At 55.6% G+C, this 22,502-nt stretch overlaps 9 protein-coding genes across 9 annotated transcripts; 1 reads left to right on the top strand and 8 right to left on the bottom strand.

The window, feature by feature from the left end:
- Positions 1-4: 4 nt before the first annotated feature.
- Positions 5-847, bottom strand: B0I36DRAFT_348577 (uncharacterized protein; the record flags this gene model as incomplete). Its single annotated transcript, XM_046156705.1, has 1 exon — positions 5-847. One exon carries the CDS (start codon positions 845-847, stop codon positions 5-7), a length of 843 nt encoding a protein of 280 aa, XP_046014364.1.
- A 1,483-nt stretch (positions 848-2,330) lies between these two features.
- On the bottom strand, positions 2,331-3,742 carry B0I36DRAFT_373728 (uncharacterized protein; the record flags this gene model as incomplete). Its single annotated transcript, XM_046160221.1, has 2 exons — positions 2,331-3,119; positions 3,197-3,742. 2 exons carry the CDS (start codon positions 3,740-3,742, stop codon positions 2,331-2,333), a joined length of 1,335 nt encoding a protein of 444 aa, XP_046014363.1.
- A 3,434-nt stretch (positions 3,743-7,176) lies between these two features.
- Positions 7,177-9,734, top strand: B0I36DRAFT_266744 (chitin synthase-domain-containing protein). The gene is made up of 5 exons (XM_046151218.1): positions 7,177-7,341; positions 7,415-8,370; positions 8,443-8,534; positions 8,590-9,062; positions 9,127-9,734. The coding sequence occupies exons 2-5, from the start codon at positions 7,571-7,573 to the stop codon at positions 9,346-9,348; spliced, it is 1,587 nt and encodes a 528-aa protein (XP_046014362.1). The 5' UTR covers positions 7,177-7,341; positions 7,415-7,570; the 3' UTR covers positions 9,349-9,734.
- Positions 9,734-10,237, bottom strand: B0I36DRAFT_362186 (uncharacterized protein; the record flags this gene model as incomplete). Its single annotated transcript, XM_046158612.1, has 1 exon — positions 9,734-10,237. The coding sequence occupies one exon, from the start codon at positions 10,235-10,237 to the stop codon at positions 9,734-9,736; it is 504 nt and encodes a 167-aa protein (XP_046014361.1).
- Positions 10,238-10,657: 420 nt separating this feature from the next.
- On the bottom strand, positions 10,658-12,337 carry B0I36DRAFT_321631 (uncharacterized protein). Its single transcript, XM_046153732.1, has one exon. The coding sequence runs from the start codon at positions 12,151-12,153 to the stop codon at positions 11,113-11,115; it is 1,041 nt and encodes a 346-aa protein (XP_046014360.1). The 5' UTR covers positions 12,154-12,337; the 3' UTR covers positions 10,658-11,112.
- Positions 12,338-12,854: 517 nt separating this feature from the next.
- On the bottom strand, positions 12,855-14,093 carry B0I36DRAFT_373727 (uncharacterized protein; the record flags this gene model as incomplete). The annotated part of the gene is made up of 3 exons (XM_046160220.1): positions 12,855-12,947; positions 13,083-13,415; positions 13,530-14,093. 3 exons carry the CDS (start codon positions 14,091-14,093, stop codon positions 12,855-12,857), a joined length of 990 nt encoding a protein of 329 aa, XP_046014359.1.
- A 1,041-nt stretch (positions 14,094-15,134) lies between these two features.
- On the bottom strand, positions 15,135-16,944 carry B0I36DRAFT_321629 (uncharacterized protein). Its single transcript, XM_046153731.1, has 2 exons — positions 16,437-16,944; positions 15,135-16,371 (listed from the first exon to the last, which is right to left on the bottom strand). Exons 1-2 carry the CDS (start codon positions 16,797-16,799, stop codon positions 15,499-15,501), a joined length of 1,236 nt encoding a protein of 411 aa, XP_046014358.1. The 5' UTR covers positions 16,800-16,944; the 3' UTR covers positions 15,135-15,498.
- Positions 16,945-17,165: 221 nt separating this feature from the next.
- B0I36DRAFT_321628 (phenylalanine ammonia-lyase) lies at positions 17,166-19,894 on the bottom strand. Its single transcript, XM_046153730.1, has one exon. The coding sequence runs from the start codon at positions 19,611-19,613 to the stop codon at positions 17,604-17,606; it is 2,010 nt and encodes a 669-aa protein (XP_046014357.1). The 5' UTR covers positions 19,614-19,894; the 3' UTR covers positions 17,166-17,603.
- A 1,071-nt stretch (positions 19,895-20,965) lies between these two features.
- Positions 20,966-21,738, bottom strand: B0I36DRAFT_321627 (uncharacterized protein). The gene has a single exon (XM_046153729.1). It carries the CDS (start codon positions 21,514-21,516, stop codon positions 21,058-21,060), a length of 459 nt encoding a protein of 152 aa, XP_046014356.1. The 5' UTR covers positions 21,517-21,738; the 3' UTR covers positions 20,966-21,057.
- Positions 21,739-22,502: the final 764 nt, after the last annotated feature.

Raw genomic sequence — 22,502 nt, 5'->3', positions numbered from 1 at the left:
CAGTTCATAGCTGCATGGCCGTCTCCATTATGTATTCTTGGATCATCTGGCTTTCGCAGGAGCCATGCCGTAGGACCTCTGTCTTCAACGACAGAATCTCGTTGCGTAGGCACTCAATGTAGGTCCTCAGCACCTTGTTCTTCTGGGCCAGCTCTCGCTCGCTTTCCTGCAGCTCCATCATGTCGTGCCTGGTCTTGTTGCGGTACTTCGTCGCCGCCGCCCTGTTCTTCTCCCGGAGCGTCTTCCTTTTCGTCTTCTTCTTCTTCTTCTTCTCCGTCATGTCGCTGCCATCAGAGGCGGGGCTGGCAGCCCTTGTGGTTGCTGGCTCTGGCACCTCTGCAAATTCAGGCAAGTATTCGTTGCTGACACAGGCTTCGCTGCGGCTTCCTCCAGAACCGCCGTACTGTATGCCGCGTTCGTGTTCTTGCGATTGTTGGGGACTATGCCGTCTCGGGATACAGAGTGGTGATGCCGACTCAGGACCCAGCTCTTCTGGACTTGCCCGTGACGAATCTGAGTGTATGTCGGAGAAAGTTCCTCCACTGCTGCGCGGCGACGGGAGCCAGGGTTGCATATGCGAAGCACCGATGTCCACGTCAAATGTGGACGTAGGCATGGGAGCAATGTTATCAACCAGCATCATGCTGTCGTACAGCTGAAGGTGCGAGCTGTGTAGCGTGGGACAGAGGTCCATGGCGAAGGTCTCGCCTGGGGCCGGCCATAGGGCACCTGTCGAAGACTTAGGTGAGCTGAATGTTATCCATGACATATCGCCAGAGTTTTCCCAGGAGACGCCGTAGCTGGGCTCGGCGCGATCGTGTATGCTGTTGAGTTGTGAATCGTTCATGATAATGGCCGTTCTGTTAGTTTCTGAGTTTCCAGACGGCCTTTGAAGCATATGCTGCGTGCGCATGAAAAGGGACTCAAAGGGAGAGGCCCCAGGCGCTCGGGGATAGGAAAATGCGCCCTTTTGTAAGGAATGGTAATTGGGCCGGTGTAGGGAGCTGAGTGACAATCTTGTGGTAAGAGAATGGCAGATAGACTTCGTAGAGATTGCCTTAGACCATGGGGTACGTTGTTTGGTCGAGGAGTGACCTCATATCTAATCTAGTACGTCCTCAACAGAGCAATTGTGCTTCCCACCCTCCACGAGCAGACCACGGTCTGCCTGTGTGACCCCAAATGCGACGCAGGAGCAAAAGCTCCTCTGGCAGGTCCAGCGGATTCCGGGGATTGCTCCGGACAGGGATCGGCAATCATGAGCCGGTAGGTAGCGATGGCAACAGCTCTCTCAAGCTGCTTATTCAGCGGCTCCATGCCTGCTATCCGCTCAGGGCTGAGCGCCTTCGATTCCTTTTCGCCACGCTAGCGGCTGGGCTGCGTTCGCCACGGGATCGCAGATCGAACTTCAGATTACTTGCCCCTCGTATGCAGACAACACTGGTCGCGTCCGAGGGTGGAAAGCAAACCCCCTTATTTTGCACTACGTGCAAGCATGGGGCATGCTGGAAAAGAACGTATCAACCACTGAGTACCACTAATAGGCCCTACGGCCGGACCTTCAAGTGAAACAAAAGGCCGCAAGGTGCCATGCCATCACCACTACTCCTCTACTGACCTTTCTCAGAGGACCTTCAAGCGCAGCTCGGCCCTTTCCGCTCTACCCATCTCCAACTGCGCGTCTTTGGCCACGTCAGTACCATCAGTTTCAATGACCTATCTCTGGTTCAAAAATAGCTGAACTCGATTATCCGGAATTGTTTCATCTCGCAGTGACGTGGATCACGGAACGGACGTTGTAAAATGACTTGGGCAGGCATGTGTAGCTATGTCTCAACCAACAGAGGCATTCCCGTCAACCCCACTGAGCTCCATGGAAGATAAAATGGTAAACTGACATTCTACTCCGACGCTATTTTTACTTCGAGCTTTTTCTGCAAATCGCATCCTTGAAACAACTGCCTCGAAGCCTGAATGCTAATATACACAGTCCGAAAGTATATACAATGTCGTGTAACATGAATATTAGAGATGAGCGAGTGTTGAAATGAAGGTGTCCAAAAAAGAGTGTATACTTGTGTTTGTGAAAGCTGCTCAAAGGCGGCTGGTGCTGTGATATAGTCTATCACGAGCTTAAGGAGTTGAGCACAATGTACGGCTGGGTGCTAATGGGGCTATGCTTCAAGTGAAGCTTAATTCCGAATTTCAAGACTGCCGAGAGAGTGTAAAGAAGAGAAGAATTGTGCTCTTGGTAGCGAGTGTCGAGAAGGGAAGAAGGAAATTGGTCATAAATCGTAAGTCATGATTCATATGCGTTGTGGTGCATATTACTACTGGCGCTGGCACAGCCACTCGACATTGTCCGGGATGCGGTCTAGAATGCTATAGTCGAAACCGACTTGGCGCATGGCGACAATAATCATGTCGAAAGTGGCAAGGCTGCCAATCCTCCAGTCGTCGTCAGCCAGGCGGGGCACATTGGGGACCATGTCTTGTGTGACGAGGCTGTCGGCAAACGAGACGTCCACCTTTTGGGATAGTGACAGTGCCTTGACAATGTCAAGGCCAGGCGAGTTGCTGAGGGTGGACTGGCCGGGCTTGAAGCCGACACCGACAACAAGGATACGAGGCTTCTCGCGCATGTTGAGAGACTTGCTCTGGCGAGCCTCCAGAACGCTGATGGCCTTCTGGGCAAGAGCGGCTGGGCGGCGCCACATAGACTCAGTCGCAGCCTTGAGCAGAGGGAACTCGCTGTTGGACAGGAGGTAGTACGGGTTGACTGGGATGCAGTGGCCGCCAACACCGGGGCCAGGAGTGTATGGCATATAACCAAAGGGCTTGGATGCCGCAGCCTCGACGACCTCGAAAGGATCGATGCCGTGAGGGCCACAAGCATCAGCCATCTCGTTGGTGTATGCGATGCACATCATGCGTTGGCAGTTCTCGTATAGCTTAGTCATCTCTGCGACCTCGGGCTTGGAGACAGGGACGATGCGGTCAAATGCAGCAGAGTACAGGCGAGCAATGCTGGCAAGAGAGCCGGGCACTACATCATCAAGACCAGAGATGATCTTGGGGATGGCGAATGCTGGGGGCTCAGTGCGACCAGGATCAACACGCTATCATACAGCTTTTTGTTAGCATAATAGAACAGACGGACTTGACTGTGCTTGGCCGGGATGTGCACGTGACTTACCTCTGGAGACATGCCAGCAAAGAAGCCATGTGCCTTTGCGATGGGTCCGAGCAGGTTGCGGGTCATACCGATGGCGACAGAACTCTCAATGACAACAGTGGAGCCTCTCTTGGCATTGGCTGCTACGATCTGCAAAGCACTGCATAGGTAGGAAGCATCGATGGTGCGATCGGGGCGCAGAAGTGTGGGCACAGAAATGAGGAAGTGTGTGGCCTCTCTCAGGCCCTGTGTGCTGCTCGTGAGCCTGACACGACCGTTGGACGCGAACGACCGCTGAAGTTCTGCAACACGCTTTGGAGAGATGTCGAAGCCGAGCGTGTCATACTCGCGAGAGAAGTTCTCGACAAGGTGCGTGCCGACATAGCCTACACCGATGACGGCAACAAAAGGACGGACATCCAGAGGCCATGCCTCAGTCTCAGACTCGGATGGAAGTGGAAGGAAGGAAGCTTTCTTTTTGGAAATGGGGAATTCCTCAGATTCAGACGGAGGAGTGACGGGGTAGACGTAGGAGATGGTTTCATCCTTGTCGAATAAATCCGACATTGGGCTTCCAGATCGGGATTCCACAAGTATTGGGCCTGAGATAAGAGAGTTGGCCGTCATTTTGAAGGGGGGTGCTCGAGAGGTGGTCAGAGAAGGGTGAGGAAGGGAGATGGAGGTGTCTTGGTGTGTTCTGAGGACATGAGAGTGAATATCTCAAGAGAAGGAGCTGCTTCTTATAATCATTCATTTGCTCAGCGGCCGCCCATCCGTTCATCGGCCGCCCGTCGACCAATCGTACCATCTTGCTCGGGGGGGTTTGTTCTTCGATTCGTCAAACGTCGTGATGTCACGTTATTCGTAGTCGAACTAAACCGATAGCAGCTCACAAGACTTGAAGACAGGGCCAAAGAACCAACGCTTATGATTGTGTGGAGTCCGAAGGCAATGGAGGATCACATTGAAGGTCAGTGTAAGCGAGAAGCCCCATCCAGAATGGGCCTTCTTGGGAGAAAGTTCAGACTGGGTCTTTTGATAGTTAGGGGTTTGATGCCTCGTGGCCAACGGTTCGTTTACGTTGAAAGCTCCACCACGTTCGACTTTGCTCACCTGCACCCCCACTGCATTTCCAACGCAGAATGAAAAAAAATACAACACCAACAGCCCCGGGGTCCTGGTAGCTGCTGGTCCCGTGGAATGCGATGAGCTCACTGTGGATCGCGGAAAGACCTCGCGAGCGAACAGAGTTTTGTACTATAGAGCTGCTACGGAACGCGCCCCGAAGAAGGAGACATCTAGCAAGCGCTGTTAACGCGTCTAGCAAGCTGCTCGCGGATGAAGCACTCGAGAAGGGACACCGTCGTCTCTCCATTCCAGCTGGTGGCGCTCCCGCCAGCAAGGCGCTCGTGGCGTTCGACTCCACACTGCTCCGCGACCTGGCGCGCGCCTGTATGAGGCAGGAGGCGCGATGGTGTAATTGATTAGTCGCACGGGAGCCATTCCACGCTATGACTGGGATGTGCCGGACCGAGGCGCCTGGCGCCAACTCTGAGAAATATGCTTTTTCACTTGACAGGCGAGCTAGCCCGCTTCGAGGCGCTTCCCGGCCCACGTGCAGAAAGTTAGCGAAGAGCTCCGCAGGTGGTTGGCTTAGCCCTCAGGAGGTCATGACTCGAGATTTTAGTCCTGCACCTCTCTGCGACCTGGTCCATATCCACAAGAGTAGCTGTCAACTACTGATGTCTCGTCTTTGATCTCTCACAGTGTCATCGGCCGACCCACCTGCCGCTTCTGCATGCACGCAATGATGAACTCTCCCGCCCTAGCAGACTCTGGACTGCCGGCGAGAGCTAGGCTACGTCCGCTCGAAACGCCTGGCTTGCAGTACTTCCGAAGCACCACAACAGAAGCCTGACCTACTGCATGCACCATCCACGGCCATGGCAAGAGATCGACAGGGACGGGACATGCCCGAGAGAACGAGGCGTTCTAGACTTCCAGATCGGCACGTGGTGAAGGACCGGCCTGACGATCACCCGTTGTGTCCAAGAAATGTCCGAGTCTTGCCTTTTGCCCATGCAAATCGAGTGCAAGAAAGCCAGCACTTGATTTGCGGCTTCTACTATAACGTCATGGGTGACACTGGCGCTGGACGAGCACATTGCATAGCCCCGATAGCGACAGCGGACTTTCCACTGGGATCGGGGGCTCTGAGGCGACGAGTCCAGCGTGGCTCAAGGGTTCGTTACTGATTTAGCCTTATAAGCATAGTGCAGGCAGTCATCGTCACCGCTGTATACGTGTTACTGATTCTGGCTTTCAAGTGTGGCCGCCACGGTGGAGTTCTTCCCAAAGCAGCCTCGCCCACACGTGCCATGTCTCACCTGCTGAGAATTAGCCATAACGGCCAGACACATTGGCAGCCGTTCAGGCTGCCACATGGCAACATACGTTGTGTCTCGGAGCATGTTTCGGGTCCCCAGAGGCGCGCAGCTGGAGGTCCCCCCAGCCAAGGAGGAAGCTAGGCCTCGCATGGCCACGCGGGTTCGCATTATCCGTCGGATGCACCAGAGCCAACTAGGGAGCAGAGGTCAAGTATATTGTGAGTCATTAACGTCCTGTCCGGGAAGTTCCACAAGACATGGCCTGTTGTGTTTCATCCGCTCATCAGAGCATCGGGTAGGTAGGTCTGCCATTTCGTAGGCATCGCCGGCGTAGAGCAGCCATCGGGAGCACCACTCGAGAGCACTGGCGCCCTTTCAAATGCCGCCAGCATCGGCCGGGCGCGGAGATATGGATATTCGAGGCGTCCAGGTGTGTGTGTGCACGGCAGTCCAGGGCCCGCATCACTGCCGAACCGAAGACCACCACACGGGTGCCGGTCCAAAGGGCAGACTACAATTGCCACGAGGTGTCCTCGTGGCAGCCCTCTACGTCGGCGGCTTAGTCCCCGGCTGTTGAGGGACGGAGCTAAGCGCGGCACGGCTTGCACCTTTTCTCCGCCAAAGGCAAAGCTTCTTGCCAAGCAAGGCGGGTATGCACCCCAAACTCTAAATGTTCTGCAGGAACCATCGCTTTATCTGGACTCTATTGCCTTCCCGACCCTGACGTCTCTTAGACTGGGTGTACGCCCTGGTCTGCGCCGGCCGGGGTGCACTCATTCTCCCGAGTGGCTGTCTCGGTCTCACGATCTGCACAGGCGCCCCGTGGTGTCCTCGAGATCGGCAGGAGATCGAGCTGCCAGCGCCCGCTCGTGGGGACTCGGCCACGCGGTCAATGGCGCCGCCAAAGGTTTAATCGTCATGGCCGGCTCGAGATTCTGCAGAATATTCTCGCGGTTGTCCCACAATTTCTCCTACGACCTCTTGCTGAGGTGTTATCTAAACCCCGTCCGTCTTCACTTTCCCTTGTGAAGCCTCATCAGCAGATCTCGCTCCTAAGCTTTTCACTCCTAAGCTTTTCCCCTCTCAGCTTGTCCGATTCGTTGCTTGGCAGTTCCGTCTTGCTTCACTCCGAGGCACTGATCGTCCATCACCATGCAACCATACCCCAAGATGCGTTCGGACTCGGTAACAACTCCTAGTTTACCGGGGCCGTCTCGTCGGAGCTCCATCTCGGGCTCTGACGATGAGTGTCCGATCACCGTCCCCAAGCGGTCGATGAACGCTGCCCGCCCGAAGTTGAACCGTCCTGGTCAGGCTTTGTCCTCGTGGACTTGGGCGCACGGTCACACTCCTATTGTGGAATGCGAGGATCCATTAGCAAATCTCCAACTGCCACAACAGCCATCACTTCTGACACCTATCCAGGCAGAGGAAAACACTTCAGAGCAAGCTGCTGAGACTAGCCAGAAGCCTGCAAAACCCACATCACAGAGCCGGAGGCCTTCTCGGCGAGCCTTCTCCATCTGGTCATGGAGGGGCCGCTCTCAGAGTGGTGCCTTTGATGCTTCTGACTGTGAGCAGGGTATTTCGCCTGTTCCTGTCGCGGGGTCCAATCATGAGCCCAACAATGGGTGCGAGGAGCTGGGCCCCTCGGACCGTGGCCTGCCCGTCGCTGGTGCACCTCTCAGAAGATGGTCTCAAAGATACAGCTTCTCGTGGACTCCTAGAGCACGCCAGTCTGAGGATGTTGTCTATGATCCATGGAAGCCTCTCATCCCTGTAAGCTCTCGCTGTTGCTGGCTTATCCTTGACCTTGTCGTTGTTCATATGACTGACATATACTCCGAACTAGACACTTCAACGCAACCACGGTTCAACTTCCTCCTCTGGCTCTTTCCAGAGCACTATATCCCAGGAGAAGGTGGCCAAGCCCTATGACTCGGAGACCGAGCTCCGCCGTGTTGCTCGCGAACTCTTGCGCCTGCAGAAGTGGTTGCTGCTCGGTGGCATGCTCGCTACAAATGGTGTCCTAATCTGGGCCGGTCTCACATACCACGAGTACTACTACATCTTCCTTCCCTTTCTCTGTCTCAACACATTCACTCAAGTATTCTTTGCGGTCTGCATCACCATCTCTGCCGCCTACACCTCTGGGAAGCGGTGGCTTCTCAACATCCAGGACGAGTGTCCCGAGAATCCCGAGAAGATTGTCATGCTCCTGCCCTGCTACAACGAGGACCGCACAGAGGTCGGCAACTCCCTCGAGTCTCTGACAAAGCAGATCAAGATCGGCCACCACCCACGGCTTATCTTTGTGGTCGTGGACGGACAGGCCAAGGCTCCCGGCGAACCGAAGTCCACGCAGGACTTCCTGCTCGACGACATGTTCGCCGGCGGCACGCGGGTTGAGTTTGAGAACGGCTACTGCGCGCGTGACGGTTTCTACATGCCCGTCAAGCTTCAGCACGGTCTGTATAAGGGCGTGCCATATCTCGTCGTGGGCAAGCGCTACAACCAGGGCAAGCGTGACAGCTTGTGCTTCGCGCGATCTTTCTTGTGGCACTACAAGAACCGGTCTGAGGAGCTGCCGACCATCTTCAACCCGGAGTTGTTCGACTATATCGGCTCGGTCTTCACTGACTATGGGCTTGACACTGTCGATTACCTCTGTGGAATGGACGGCGACACTGAGTTTGATGTGGACTGTGTATATGAGCTGGTCAAGGAGATGAGGCGCGGTGGCCCCAACGTTGTGGGAGTCTGCGGTGCTGTCTTGGTAAAGTTTGATGAGAAGCCCTGGGGTCTCTGGTGAGTACCTCGACCAATTGGCACTCTAACCACAAGAATGGATTAGATCTTGGTGCTGACCGTCCTTATTAGGAATCTGCTACAAAACACCGAGTACAAAATGACACAAGGTTTGAGGCGACAATTCCAGTCCAGAGTTTCTGGAAAAGTCAATTGTCTGCCAGGTGAGTTCTTCTTCTCAAGAGTCGCGGCTTCTTACGTCACCTAACATCAGAATAGGTTGCTGTCAGCTCATCCGCATTGAAGAAGCCACCTTTGGTGACGTCGTACTAAGGAAGCGCTTTGGCTACGTCCCATCGCCAAACGACACCTTGACAACGCAAATCATGGGAGTCTACTCCGAGGATTCCATCCACGCGAGTATCATCTTCTCCAACTTCCCCGAGTCCCAGACCAGACAAGCTCTCAGGGCTCGAGCATACACAACTGCCCCGCAATCCTGGCCGGTATACCTGTCTCAGCGCAAGAGATGGGCCCTGGGAAGCAAGTCCAACGAGTTTGTCATGATCTTCCGCCCAGGCATCCTCTGGATCGAGCGCATCTGCTCTCTGATCACAGTCATCACCTGGTGGATCGGTCCTTTTGTCCTCACTGCCGTCTTCACTCTTTTCATTGCGCTCGGCCGGATCGGTCTCAAGCTCTTCGACCACAACGTGACACTGGGCCTTCTCTGTGTTCTGTTATTCCGTTATGTAAGCATCCTCGCCGTTTGTACGTGCAGAGTTCAGAAACTCGACTAACAACAGTATTACGCAGGTCTGGTCCTTCCTGATCGTCACCTGGTTCCCCCACAACACAATCTCCCGCATCCGCTTTGTCGTCGGCTTCTTTGTCTACCTCGTCGCCTCGCCATTCATGAACGTCATCATCATGTTTTACTCCCTCTTCTTCTGCGACGAGATCAGCTGGGGTAAGACACGCGCCGTCGCTGAAGACGACGTGGAAGCTCTGCCGCCGACTGGTTTCAAGTCGCACTGAGCCCTATCCTTCTCGTACAACAGTCTGTCGCCAGGTTTGCGAAGTATTACATTGGGCAAATGACTGGCGGATCTGGCGGATCTGTATATTTGAACACGCACAAAAGGTTGTACTTGTACATGATAAAAGTTTTGCAATTCGTACATATTGGGTCTGTACGTAAACCACGTCGTACTCTAAGTCCATCAAAAGAAAAGTCCTCTCTCTCAAGTATCTCCGTGATAAAGCTACGCGTCTGTTGCTCCAGCCCACTGCCGAGATCGTATTTTCCCGACATGTCCACTGCTCGTTCTGAGTCTCTGGCGCACCAGTATAAGCGTTGTCTCCTTGAAACCTCCTTGGCACTCCTACTCGACAGCCTCCCTACGATTCCCGCGATAGCAGATCACAAACCCTTCCTGTCCGACGCCTGGGAGCTGTTTGCTGGATACAATTTTCTCTCAGCAAAGGCCGAGGCCCAGTCCACGAGCTTTTCCTCGATCCCCAGAGAAAGATCCAGGACGTATAACACCCAGAACTTGACACCCAGAGAGCTGACAATGGCCGCGAAGTCTTCGAACCGCGGATACTCACGCACAAGCGACAGCGTCAGGGCTGTGCCAGCGCCGGCGAGGGCGAACACGCAGCTCGCGGTCAGCCGCTTGTCGAAATCGCCTAGGGAGTCTAACAAGAGAAAGCCGCTCGTGATCTCGATGACGAGGCTCGAGAGGTACAGCAGGACGTAGTATTCTTGGTGGGCGGTGTCTGACGAAAAGGGCTTGTGGAGTTGACAAACCGCCATGTTGGCGCATGTGAAGAGCAAGTGCAGGCCGCCGATGTACAGGACGTAGTAGACATCGGAGCGGCGGACCTTCGGCGGCGGGGTAGGTCGATCGCGTGAGGTCAGCATCTCTGCGAGTGACTATGGGTTTCGGGAATTGATCGGCCGAGCGCGTGTTTATTAATACACCCAGAAATGATTGGCGTTATGTTGCAAAGATGTGTTCAGTAAGGGAGTGCTAGCATAGACTGTAAATAGAAGGGAAACATAAACGTGATAGATTTATATATATCATCTCAGAGTCGAGCAAGTACTCAGGCTGTCTTGAGCTCACTTACCAGTTAGCTTTCGAGAACGGTCACACAGCCACAGCTGGGATTCTGAACCACTATCAAGACAACCTTGGGAGCGACATGTGTACACGATAGGGGGGGAGATGTTGGTACTAGGTAGTCGTGGTGGGCCACAGACTTCGCTAGCCGCGCATCGGAACAGCTCTTGTGGAAGACTACACAGCCACAGTTTCAAGTCTGCGCCTAAATTCAGATATCCTCGGAAAATCTCTGAGCCTGTAACAGTGAGACTTATAGGGCTATCTCGCGCAGCGGACGTGTTCTCTCTACTGTATCGTCTTTCTACCTTCTGTGAGAGGCCCCTAGGCCCAGAAGTCAGGAGGGTTACAAGCAGGCAGCCGAAGGGGGCACATTGATTCATGGGGTGAAAGGGCGGAGACAGGAGCCCGTGGTTTCATTTCTAATGGTACAGATGCCTACCCCATCAGGCCTGTGAATGGTCTAAATGGCTTGATAGGGTCGGTACCAAAGACCGGTCTTTTCCACGGGCCGCCATAGTTCCCCAAAGTATCAGTAGCCGTAAGATATCTTCTGTGTACCCATTCACTTGTCGCGCAGTCGTATCCTCGGAACGTTTGATACTCGCAACTGCTAGGTGCAGCCTAAATTTGTACTCGAAGACCGCTTCAGTGATTCTGAGGCAAAGGCTGTTTACCTATCCAAAACACCTGCGAGCCAGTTTACAACCCTTTCATTCACGCCGAACCGAAACTCGACGGAGAAGAACACCCAGAAGGCGGGCAAGAACCAACTGAAAGACGGCAAAAGCTCGCCGCATATCATGAACTTGAAGGCTGTGGCGACCCACCCGCCATTGACGCCGAAGTCGGTACACGCCTTGAAGCGGCTGTCAAATCGCCGCAGACCAACGTATAAGTCATGTCCGGTCACCAGCTCCAACCAAAGAGTGATAAAGAGAGCCAAAGAGTAATCCTGGCTGTCCTCGCGTTTCTGAGAGGGTGTTTTTGGCTTGTGCAACATCAAGCTTGTGATGTTGAAAAGGAAGGCGAGGAAGTGTATTCCGAGGTACGGAAGCAATTTGATCACGAACTGGCGGACTTGTTCGTGGCGTGAAGGTTGAGTCTTGGGTGGCTCCATGCTGGATGCTGCCGTGTCTGACTGGACACCCTCGGATATGGGAGGCGAAATCACTAGTGTCGTGTCCTGTCCATTGTTGCTTGACCTGGTCTCTCGGCCGTCCTCGTCGATGACCATGTTTGGGGGGGAATAAGAAGTCCCTCTGTCGCTCTGATGCCCTCTGGTTGGCTTTGGCTTGTTCATAATATTGCGCCAACGACGGAGGCTGTGTTGGAGCAGATAGGGCATCCAACCAATGGGGCTGATCCAGGTGAGCGCCACACTGCGCGAATAGTTCAAGAGCAGTGCCCAAGATGAGAGGCAGGCTCCAGTCAAGCCCATTGTGACGCATACGGCCATTGTGGCATCCAAGGGTCTGGTACGTTCGAGTACCATAATCAGGACCATGTTGAAAAGATAGAGATATCCCCATAAGATCAGATTGGACGGGTCGCCCAGAGCCTTGGGCTTCGAAACACGCATCAGGGACTCCCAAGAATCCGGGACAAAGATGAGTGAGGCTATGAAATGCCCCGCAATCAGGACCGCGATGAATGTTGCACGTGCTTCCCCCGCGGGGGCTGGCGAGGGCTTCGCGGCAGACTTGCCGTCCATCTTTGCAGTGGCGGGAGGAGGGTTCGGTGGCGTGAGACAGCGAGGCCGGCTGCCTAGTTCTTTGATGTTTTGGTAGCGCCACTGATCGCTCGCACGACGGGCAGTGCTTGTGTCGTTGCAAAAGTTGCGGCTCGTCCGAGTCTCTCGCCTGTTGAGCTGGTCTCGGTCGACGACTGTGAATAGCCGCAGAAAGTGCATCGAGATGGACACTCTGGCACAAAGGGCCTTGAGGCCGCCGTTGAGTCCCTATCAGCTGATTTGGCTTTGCTGACGTCGAAGTCTGATTGGTTGCTGACACCAGCCAATCACTGGGCATGGCCTCGACACTCGTCGTCATCCTGGGATGCTTCAAATGGTGGATACAAAGAAAGATACTTAAGTAACTCGCCTCATTTACAAGTAATCAGCATCAGGTAGTCAATCTTGTTCCACTTTGACTTCGTACCCTATAACATTCTATGGAAGGAATCAATGTGCAGCTGCCACCTAGAACTCCGACATGCTAAAGTAACAAAGCGGGACTATATCCAATCAAAGACCAAGACATCTAGAGCCGGCACAATTCATCCATATACCTTGGTTGAAAAAAGAGTCTCATCATGTGGACTTCAGTCTGTAAGGCTCTGGTGGTCCCGGTCGGGACATGTGGGAGAAAAACCCACGACATGTCCACTCATGATTCCGAGATACCTTCAACCTTTTCACGGCGTCGAAGGTCCACTCGAGGCCTTCTTCCCCCTTCGTTCCAACGACACTTTCCGCAGCCGAGCTGCTTCGCTGCGGGTGAGCGCCAACTGTTTTGCACCAAAAAAAGTCAGATTAATGAAAACATGTCAAAATGGGTAAACTGCCCAGCATCCACTCCAGCAAAACAAACAAACGAACAAATAAATAAAGAACAGTAAACGGGAAATCTTTTGGGAACGTACATATAACTCCACCCCGAACGCGTGGATCGCCAGCGCGAGCCACATGGCACTCCCGAACGACAAGTCGAACGCAGACATGACCTGTGCAGAGTTGCGCGCACCCCTGAACGCGGCGAGGACGCTGACGTGCAATTGCTGCTGTTCTTGCTGCTGCGGTCCGGCCGTGCTGTTGAAGTAATCCGCGCATTCTGGGTAGGCGGCTTGTACGAGCTCGGGGTTGTTCATCTGCCATGCCACCTTTTCGCAGGGCTGTGAGGAGTAGTACGCGTCTGTGGTCGGCAAGACAATGGCGAGGATGATGAGGATGATCCTCATCGTGATGATAGAGCCAGCCTGAAAGGGGGGAGAAAAGTCGAAAGAGTCAGCTCAGTGAAAGGAACAAGGGGCCTGGGCATTGTGCTTGGCTGAGAAGGGGACAACAACTGATTGTGTTCGGAGAAAACTCACCCAGGCCCAAGCCCTCAGCATCCACGCCCGATGGAGATCGATACGCATCCGCTTGATGTTGTAGTATGCCGCAGTCAAGGCCAGCACGAACGCAACGCCCAGCACTCCGATACTGGCCTGCGCGTCAACTGCACCACCAGCAGTGCGCCTAGCGAGCATGAGTCCTCCGACGGCTCCGGCCAGGGACAGCAGAAGAATAATGTAGCCGTTGATGCGGTGGAATATGAGCAGCTTGTGGCGAATGGCTGGCACAAACTGCAGCACGGTGAGCATCGCCGCGGGCAGGATACACGCGAGGTGGAGGATGACGGCAGCGCTATAGAACGGCCGGAGGAAGTAGAAGCATTCCCCCGGCAGGGCGCCGCTCTGCTGGGAGCGGTCTGGATTGCAGTATGTGCCGTAAAAGTCGAGATACTGGAGCCGCGCGAGGGAGAAGCCCAGCAGGGCGCCGCCAAAGACGAACCAGAGGATGAAGTTGTAGCCGTGGGTGAAGCCGACCGGGTTGTAGATCTTGCGAACGCGGGCGACGAAGGCGTTGCGTGGTGGTTGGGGGGACACGGCCATGGTTGTTGGTGTGTGTTGATCTTTTACGAGAAGGTATTGTCGTTCTCGTGTATAGTGCATGCTAGTAAATAAATGCAAATGTTACTTTCAACCAACCTCGATTGGGATCTTGATGAGGACCATTGCAGGTATCAGCCCTACAGAGAGAACTGGCCATCCACGATCTTTATACCACAGTGGTCTTGGCTACAGACAAGTACCTTGCCTCCCATCAAGTCCCATCTTCTGCGAATGTACGATGTCATTTTGTCGCACGAACCACCAGGCAATAGGCAGATATCGTGCCCTCAACAACAACAACAACATAGACCACCCACACACAGCCCGACTTGGCGGATCATGCCAAGACCAGCTCGAGAATGCGAGTCGGCGCAATGTCCCTCCACCTCTCTGGGGCTGCTCGCATGGCGCTTGCCCCAAGAGGCAGCAACAGGCAGGGGGTGATCAGCGTGCCTGACATCACCTAATCCCATTCCAGCCCAGCCATAACGCCCTCCCGCCCCATCGCCCCCACTGGCCTCCCTCGCATTCGGACGACTCTCAACTCGATCGCAAAACTCCTTCCCAGATGGGTTACCTTAAGTGCAAGTCCCCACGCAGATCCAGAACTTTTATCCGACTCTCTCTCTCTAGTCATAGAGTCGTCTTTTCTCTTTTGGCAAGGGCTAAGAAGTGTCTTGCGCGGGAACCGTGCATGTAGGCACCCGCTCATACCCACCCGCGAATGGGAAGAAGGATCGCAAACCCCTGCTCAAGGCCGACGGGCATTAAATTGGTGCTCCTCGCAACTGCCGCACCGTTCTGAGAGGAAGTAATCACAGCATTTCTCGCAACTATCCAGCCTCTCTGAGAGATGAACTCTGGGAATAGCACCATGATGCGCGTGTTCCGAATTTAGGGATCTCAAAAAAAAGGATCTCGAGCCAGCATGCGTGTTGCTTGCCCCCCAACCTCTCCGTCTTCATGGCCACTCATGCATAGCCACAAAAGTCTGACACGTACGAAACACGTCAACCAAGCGATATCATGACTTGACACACTTGGACAAATTGGGTTAAAATCACGCGAGAGGGGCATGCAGTCCTCGTAACGCTCAGCCACTAGCCAGTGAGAGCTGCACCATGGCAATGTCTGGGAACTCTGTGCGAAGCAACGATAAGGATCAAACATGTGCTTTCTTGGAAAACGAGCTCTTCTTGAAAACGCCTGCTGAAAGGAAAAAATAGAAAGAAGCCTCTAGTTGATGCACCCAGCCTCATCACGACCAGAAAGGGGACAAGCTTGCTTGTCCTTCCCAAGCGCAAACACACCACCATGACACCGCTATGCAAGCAACGTCACAACCATCCTCCCCCTCCCTAGCACTGCCAAAGTCCAAAAGCATCAGATTACCAGGACCTTCCCATCACTCATCATGCCCCCATCCCAACTGATGGTTGATGGCATTCATGGCACCCATGCCAGCCCGGAACAAGCTATCGACAGTCTGGTTCCCCGAAGTGAACGCCGGAGCCTGACCCTCGGCCCGGGCCAGGTCCAGCTGGGTCAGCGTGGTCTGCCTCTTCTCCACGACAGCCCGCGCAATGGCGCGCGCCCACATGTTGTACCACTGCTCCTCGCTCAGGCTGACGTACTCCTTCCTGGGTTCACCATTGCTAGACCCGCCGCCGCTGCCGCCGCTGCTGCCATCAGTCATGCGGCTGAAAGGCCAGTCGACGACCGCAACCTCCCACCGCTTCGTGCGGAAGAACAGATACGGCCACGAAAAGATGAACAGGAGCGTAAGCGTGAACAGCCACTGCACCCAGGTAGTCAACCGCCAGCGGTTGATCTTGGCGTCGTTGTACATCTCCACCGTGTCGCCCTTCATCCCGATCCGGACCTCGTACCTCCCGCGGTAGTTCGTGTCCGCAATCAGGCGCAGCAGCTGGTTCCTGACGTACGCCTCGTCGAACCCGACCATCTCCCTGCGCAGCACAAAGCACTTGAGCCCCGCGCTGCTCGCGCCAAAGCGGTGGCACCACTCGCGCAGGCCCGGCTTCGCCTCCCCGCCGACCTCGAGGTCGTGCTTGACGCCCGGCGCGCGCTTGCGCAGCACCGTGCCCCGGCGGACCTTTTCGCTGTTCTCCACGGTGCGCAGGTATGACCAGGACTTGCGGTGCGTCGCGTCCCGGTAGAGAAACGGCGTCAGGTCCACGGACACGTCAAAGTCCGTGACCGTCTTGCGCTCCGTCTTGCCCTTGCTGTCGCGCGTCGTGCGGGAGTGTGTGCCGATCAGCTGGACGTACGGCCGCGGGGGATCTTGGCGAGCTCGGTGATCTGCTGCTCGAGCTGCTCGGCGACCTCGAAGTCCGAGGATATGTAGAATTGCGCGAGGGTGTTGGCGTCTTCCTTAAAGGCGGGCACGGGAAGGTTCGAGCCGCTTGAGAAGGGATCGTTCGGGCCATTGGTGGCGGAGGATGTGGGAGCAGCAGCGGGTGCGTTGGCGTCGTCCGTGTAGAATTCTGAATAGCTCGGTGGGAGGTCGTCGATGCCGGGAGCAAGCTGAAGAGCGTCATCATCATCGTCGTCTTCATTGCCGAGGAGCGGGTGAGAGCTGGAGTCCGGGTTCGTGTGCAGCGACATGGCGTCTGAGGCGTCCCGAGAACTGGAGCCAGCGCTTGTGGGGGGGCCACCGGGGCCCTTGAAGAAGGAGGGTTTGCCCATATTGACCGGTCCGTGGGCTTGAACTGTACTTGGTATGGATAGCCTTTAGAGTGAGGGGCGTTTAACGAGTAGAAGCGAGCGTGAAAGTCGCAGCAGGAAGGGTAGGCGAGCAACTCGTGCAGCTTTGGGTTGAACGAGGCAAAGGTCAACAACGGAAGGGATCCTGCAGACGTTCTGGAGGAGCAACGTTCCAGGGCGGAGCTGCTGCCTGAAAGCCCCGCCGCAGCACCCTCGAATCCAGCCCAAGCAGGGGTCCACTTGCCGCCGCCGTCAGCCCTGGAGGGCCCTTGGGAACAACGTACTCCACCCGCAGGGTTGACTCCAGGCCTACGAACGACAACAAGCACCTTCCAATGGAACAGACAGTGTAGAGGATGTTCCTCAGGATCTATTGCTCTGTATGGTTCTTAATCCCTGTGAAAACTTTGGTGAAGTCTAGGATGGTGAGCTTCCATACTGGCTGTCTATCACCCTTTTCGTGTGCCCAGAACGCTTCCTAGCTGTGTGGAAACCTCGAACAAAGTCTTCCAGTGTCTCGCCAGCTATGCCCGGTTGAATGACAACTCTGAAACTCCTCTAAAGTATAGCATGTCTTCAGCTCTAGTTGCAAAGGCCCTCGACCAAGTCTAGACTTGTTTACGGTACGCGCACGCTTGCCGGTAAAAACTCCAAAGTCCAACATTCTATCCGAGAGCTTCACGTCTATGCCCTTGCAGAAACTCAGTCTGTCTCTCCTCTGGGTGGTTTTTTACGAAGTCGTAACATTCGCTTTCGTGTCAACAGGCTTTTCCCAACGTACATTCCTCAGTGGCCGTTGGTTGCACTCGCCTTCGTCGCGGGTGCAGTTGTGGCGCCCTCGGCCTCCCGGAGACACTCAATCACAACCTCGTACACGCGGCCAGACCGGATCGCCTCGTACACCTTGGTATTGTACAAGCCCATGCTCGGCGAGGCAATCATGTCCGCGTAGACCGGCTCCGCCGACGCGAGATGCGCCTCGCTCAGGAACGGCACGCCCAGCTCGCCGCGGACAAAGTTGTACATGCGCCGTGCGGCGGTGCCCAGGTACGGTGTGGCGTCTGGCTTCGTCTGCCGTCGCAACTTCTCCTCCTCCTGGCCGCCGCCGCCTTCGATCTCGATGGCGCGGAGGTCGAGGGCCTGGCACAGGGCGAGGATATGGGCGGAACAGATCTGCGAGAGGACGTCGACCGCTTCCAGCGTGTACCGGGCCGACACGAGCGCGAGCGAGTTGAGCGCCTGGTTTCCCATCTCGGCGGTCTGCACGTGCGAGCCTACGGGGTTGGCGAGGAAGCCAAGCTCCGACGTCAGGCCGGCAATGACCACGTCGAGGCCCTTGAAGAGGTACGAGTCGGCAGGGTCGTCGGCGCACAGGTTGGGAGGCAGGCCCCAGCTCGTCGCCGGGTTGATGAGCTCCGTGCACTGGCTGAAGAGCATGCGGCTGAGGCTCTGCAGGCCCTGGCGCAGCTTCTCGACCGCGGACGTGATGGCGCGCGCCTGGAAGTTGCCGCCGTGGAAGACGCGGTGCGTCTGGGCGTCGATGAGCGGGTTGTCCGTGACCGAGTTAAGCTCGATGGTGATCTGGTCGTGGGCGAGCTGGAAGTCCTCGAGGACGGGGCCGATCCACTGGCTCGCCGTGCGCAGGGAGTATCGATCCTGGCGAAGTGTCGCCACATTGCTGCTGTCGTGGCGGTTGAGCAGCTTCGAGCCCGACAGGAAGGCCAGGATGTTGCGGGAGCTGTCGATCTGGCCTGGGTGCGGCCGGATACGAGCAATGAACGGCTCAAAACTCTCGTCACTGCCACGAAGCGCCTCGACACTCATGGCTGTCAGAACTTCAGACAGGGCCGCGAGGTTGAACGACTCGTGTGCGGCAAGAGCAGCGACGGCTGCAGACACTGCAGTGCCGTTGACAATGGCCAGACCCTCCTTGGCATGAAGCGAGATGGGCTCGATCGAGGCCTCCTTGAGCGCGACATCAGCAGTGGTCACCCGACGAGCAGCTCCGGAGCCGTCTCTGGGACCAGCAAGAGCGGTCGCGGACGTCTTGCCCTGCATCACAGCACCAATCCATGCCAGCGCGCTGAGATCACCAGAAGCAGAGATGCTGCCGCGGACCGGGATGCGAGGCACAATGTCCTTGTTGAGCAGCTGCACCAGATTGTCTGCAAGGCACGGGCGAATGCCAGACGCACCGCCAGCCAGAGAGTTGAGGCGGATGAGCATCGAAGCACGAGCCCAGGACTCGGGCATGCACGTCGCTGCATTGGGGTCATTCAGAGGCAGCGTCACGCTGGCCGAGGCCTTGCGGTGTTTGTGTCCATTCGTCTTGCCATTGACATGGTCCTTGGCGCTGCCATTGCTCAGGCTGTTCTTAGTGCCATGAGAACCATGAAGAGCATTGTGAGTTGCAAGTGACGAGTGCGTGACGTATTGCTGCTGCTGCTGCCCACGACTGCCACCATCCGAGACAATGCCGCAGGTGAGATGGCTGATGAGACTCTGCTGCACCCTCTCGACGTCTGAAGGCCGGGTGTCCGCACTGCCGCCAAAGCCCGTGTTGACGCCATAGATGACCTCGCCCTGGGCCAGCTTCTCGGCAATGATGTCGCTGCAGGCAGTGATGGCCTCGATGGCGTCGTCGGTGAGCTCGACCTGGGCGAGATGCCGCGAGACGGCCACTACGTCGGCGATGGTGAGGTTCTGGCTGTCGATGGCGACTGTCTGCTGCTTTGCGCCAGAGAGGCGCTGGCTCTGGTCGAGGACCATCTCTGTGAAGGAGCCCACGGGAGCCATCTTGATGCAAAGAAGCAGTTTCTGCTGCTGGATGCGTCTTCTGCGATGTTTCTGGTAGAAATTGAGAGAGAAAAAGACAACCACCAAGCTGCAGGTATAATGCTGGCGACGGTGGCTAGATGCAATGTGATGCCCCTTATCGGTGGTGCGACCAAAGGGATGGATGGCACGTCGCTGGCCATCACCAGCAAACACTTGCAGAGCTAGTAGTGGCCTTAAGCAGCCGCATCAATCTTGCATGCGGTATTCTGCCGCCTCAGGTCGCAATGCCTGACGCGAGGGGGTGCACAAGCAAACATCAATACTCCGGCCGCCGCCCATTGTGGTGTCACGCCTTGACTTAGTGTTAAGCGTGTGAACTCTGCTGGTGGTCGTTGTCTCACGCTCAGGCAACCCAGACGGGGGACAATTGCTGTCGCGACAAGAGGGCAGCGAAGTTCGAGCGAGTAAGCTGTCCAGCACTTTAACCCAATGCAGCTCGTGCCGTAGAAAAAAGATGCATTACATGTGCGACTCAGCTGGACGGCGCCGTCTTTTGTCCATGGAGCAGGTGGGTGGTGGTTCCTCAGCCGTATGCTTAACGCCCCAACCGGCATCAACTCCGGCTGCAACCTCGGGTACGTACTGTTCAAGGAGCCTCGACGGGCGGCGACGGCAGACCTCGGGAGGCTTCAGGCGGGCCGCTGTCCGACATGAGGATCTACACAGGGACTTTGGACAAACACCAACCGCGTGGCCTGCTCATTACAGTCTCGGTGTGCACATTCGCGACAGTTTACATTCAGGCATGCCATTGCCCCTGTGAATGTAGAAAGTACCTGAGAAGCACTGGTGTTATTGGTGCGGCGGGTGCTCTGATCGCCACCAGAGAACGAGCTAACGCCCCTTGAAACTTGCAGTGGCGTTGTTGCTAGTGCGGCAAATGCAAGCGCGGTCGGTAGCAAACCTGTAAAGTCTAGCATGAGTGCGTCCTCGTTTGACCGAGAGATCTGCTGCATGGGAGGGGACGTGGCTCGGCTAGCCAAAGCTGAAACTCTAAAAACATGAGCAAGCATGATATGCCAAGACGGAGAGGGCTGAAGTTATTTTAGGAGGCAACACAGAATCAGGCGCTTTGGCACCGCTGAAACCACAGTCCATAACCTCATGTTCATGGAACACCATATCTCAAACTGCACTGGCTCGAGCGCCAAGTTAAGTACTCATCTCTCAGGGCCCTTTACACATGTCAGTGAGTGTCTCGGCGGTCTCAAAGTCGAGGGCTGCCTCCCATCTGCGTGTCCGGCAACGAGCATGTTGTCCGTCTCAAGTTGCAACACGCAACGAGGACACGTAACCTCGCGATTCAGTTGCAGACGGGAGCCCAGAGGATCAATTGATTGATTGTCAGCGGCGAAGCCTACAAAGCTCAATGCCGAGGAAATAAAGTGTATGAATATCGTCCTCAACTTCGTCCATGTGCATCATCCCCGAGCCCGCAGCGAACCGACTCAGCCACATTAACGGTTACATACCCTATTGTATTCTGTGGCTCGTCAGCAGCGATCATCGTTGCTGGCGAAACCGCCAGTAGCCGCAAAGCCGCCATCTTCGGCAACAGAACTGGTGCCGCACAGTACGCAGTGTAGCCCACTGCGTCCGAACAGAGACTTCCACAGTACGACAAGGCAGATTCAGCAGCATCCACCAGCGTCAGGAAAGTGGGCATGAGAAACGGCGACGTCCAACCTCGGCCGGCGGGGACGGGGAAAAGGGGCCTCCCCATAAGGGTGGTGGACTTGTTGTGGAACGAAAGTGGACATCGAGAACCACTCTGACAGCGTCCCAACGTTCTTGTTCGTTGTCTCTGCACCGCTACTGTGCCTGACTTCCGAAGTGCCCATAGCTCAGCTCCCGACGTCATTGTGTGGGCTCAATGCTGAAGATTCTCGCCTGACTTTTCGCAGGGACAAAAGAAAAGCATGTCGGTCCGGTTGCTAATTACCTTCTAAGCCGTCGTCGAGGAGACAAACGTTCTTGTTGGTCAACGGGGTTGGTCTCCTGTTGTCGATGACCCGGCTTGGCAGCGGCCGGGGAAATAGTCCAATTGAAATGGCTGCCTGCGGTTGCTTCTCCGTCAATCAGGGGTCCAAGCCAAGGTGCCCTTTACCCCCAAGCCTGTATACGAAATTATTTGTAGTCAACTTCCCTGTGCAGAGTCGCAGCCGATGCATCTTGAACAGGGAAAATAGAGTTTCTGATCAGGCCGCCAAGGGTTCCTGCGCAATGCTTCGGCACGACCAACAACACACGCGGGAGCATGTGCTTCGTCGCCATCTTGAGGAGATCTCGCCGCAAGTGCCAGGAGCCAGGGCAGGCGCAAGGATCCTCGGGCACCGTCGGCGCGAGTAGACGGATCCGCGTGCGCGTGTGCCTGGACTAGTCCAAGAAGGACAAGGAGACGGGCCGAGCGTCGTCTGAGGACGTAAAATGCGACTGCACCCTGGGTGGATCTCATTGGAGAGCGATGGCTTGTGTGTAATATTATTGTTGTTGGTCGTTGTTCAAACACTGCAACGTATCATCCAGGGGGTCTAGGCACCTCATGCATAACACCAAGAGTTGGGGTAGCTTTGGCCTCGACCTGCGGCTGAGAGTCGCGACCACCAGCACACGTGATTGACTGACTGACTGATTGATTGATTGATGTGCAGGGACAAGTGGGCAGAAGTGTGCGCAGTGAGCCGCACAGGATCGGGAAAAGATCTGGTCAAAGTCAAGGCTGTCAGGATGGAGGGTGACCCACAGCTCTCCATTGGTGGCGTTATCTTGCCCATGGGGGACGTCCACTAGCCAGCGACGCTGATTGATTACTACGGCGGGCTGCTATCAGTGAAGAATGAGGCATGT

Source organism: Microdochium trichocladiopsis (assembly GCF_020744255.1).
Source record: "Microdochium trichocladiopsis strain MPI-CAGE-CH-0230 chromosome Unknown B0I36scaffold_4, whole genome shotgun sequence".
Lineage (NCBI taxonomy): Eukaryota > Fungi > Ascomycota > Sordariomycetes > Xylariales > Microdochiaceae > Microdochium > Microdochium trichocladiopsis.
The sequence above is the reverse complement of the archived record's forward strand: the minus strand, read 5'-3'. Positions and strand labels throughout refer to the sequence as shown.

Coding starts and splice junctions, on each gene's coding strand:
- B0I36DRAFT_266744 (XM_046151218.1), top strand. CDS start 7,571: ATGCTCGCTACAAATGGTGTCCTAATCTGGGCCGGTCTCACATACCAC. Junction 8,371..8,442: donor GAGAAGCCCTGGGGTCTCTG/GTGAGTACCTCG, acceptor CGTCCTTATTAG/GAATCTGCTACAAAACACCG. Junction 9,063..9,126: donor GTGTTCTGTTATTCCGTTAT/GTAAGCATCCTC, acceptor AGTATTACGCAG/GTCTGGTCCTTCCTGATCGT.
- B0I36DRAFT_321631 (XM_046153732.1), bottom strand. CDS start 12,153: ATGGACGGCAAGTCTGCCGCGAAGCCCTCGCCAGCCCCCGCGGGGGAA.
- B0I36DRAFT_321629 (XM_046153731.1), bottom strand. CDS start 16,799: ATGGGCAAACCCTCCTTCTTCAAGGGCCCCGGTGGCCCCCCCACAAGC. Junction 16,372..16,436: donor ACATATCCTCGGACTTCGAG/GTCGCCGAGCAG, acceptor CCGTACGTCCAG/CTGATCGGCACACACTCCCG.
- B0I36DRAFT_321628 (XM_046153730.1), bottom strand. CDS start 19,613: ATGGCTCCCGTGGGCTCCTTCACAGAGATGGTCCTCGACCAGAGCCAG.
- B0I36DRAFT_321627 (XM_046153729.1), bottom strand. CDS start 21,516: ATGACGTCGGGAGCTGAGCTATGGGCACTTCGGAAGTCAGGCACAGTA.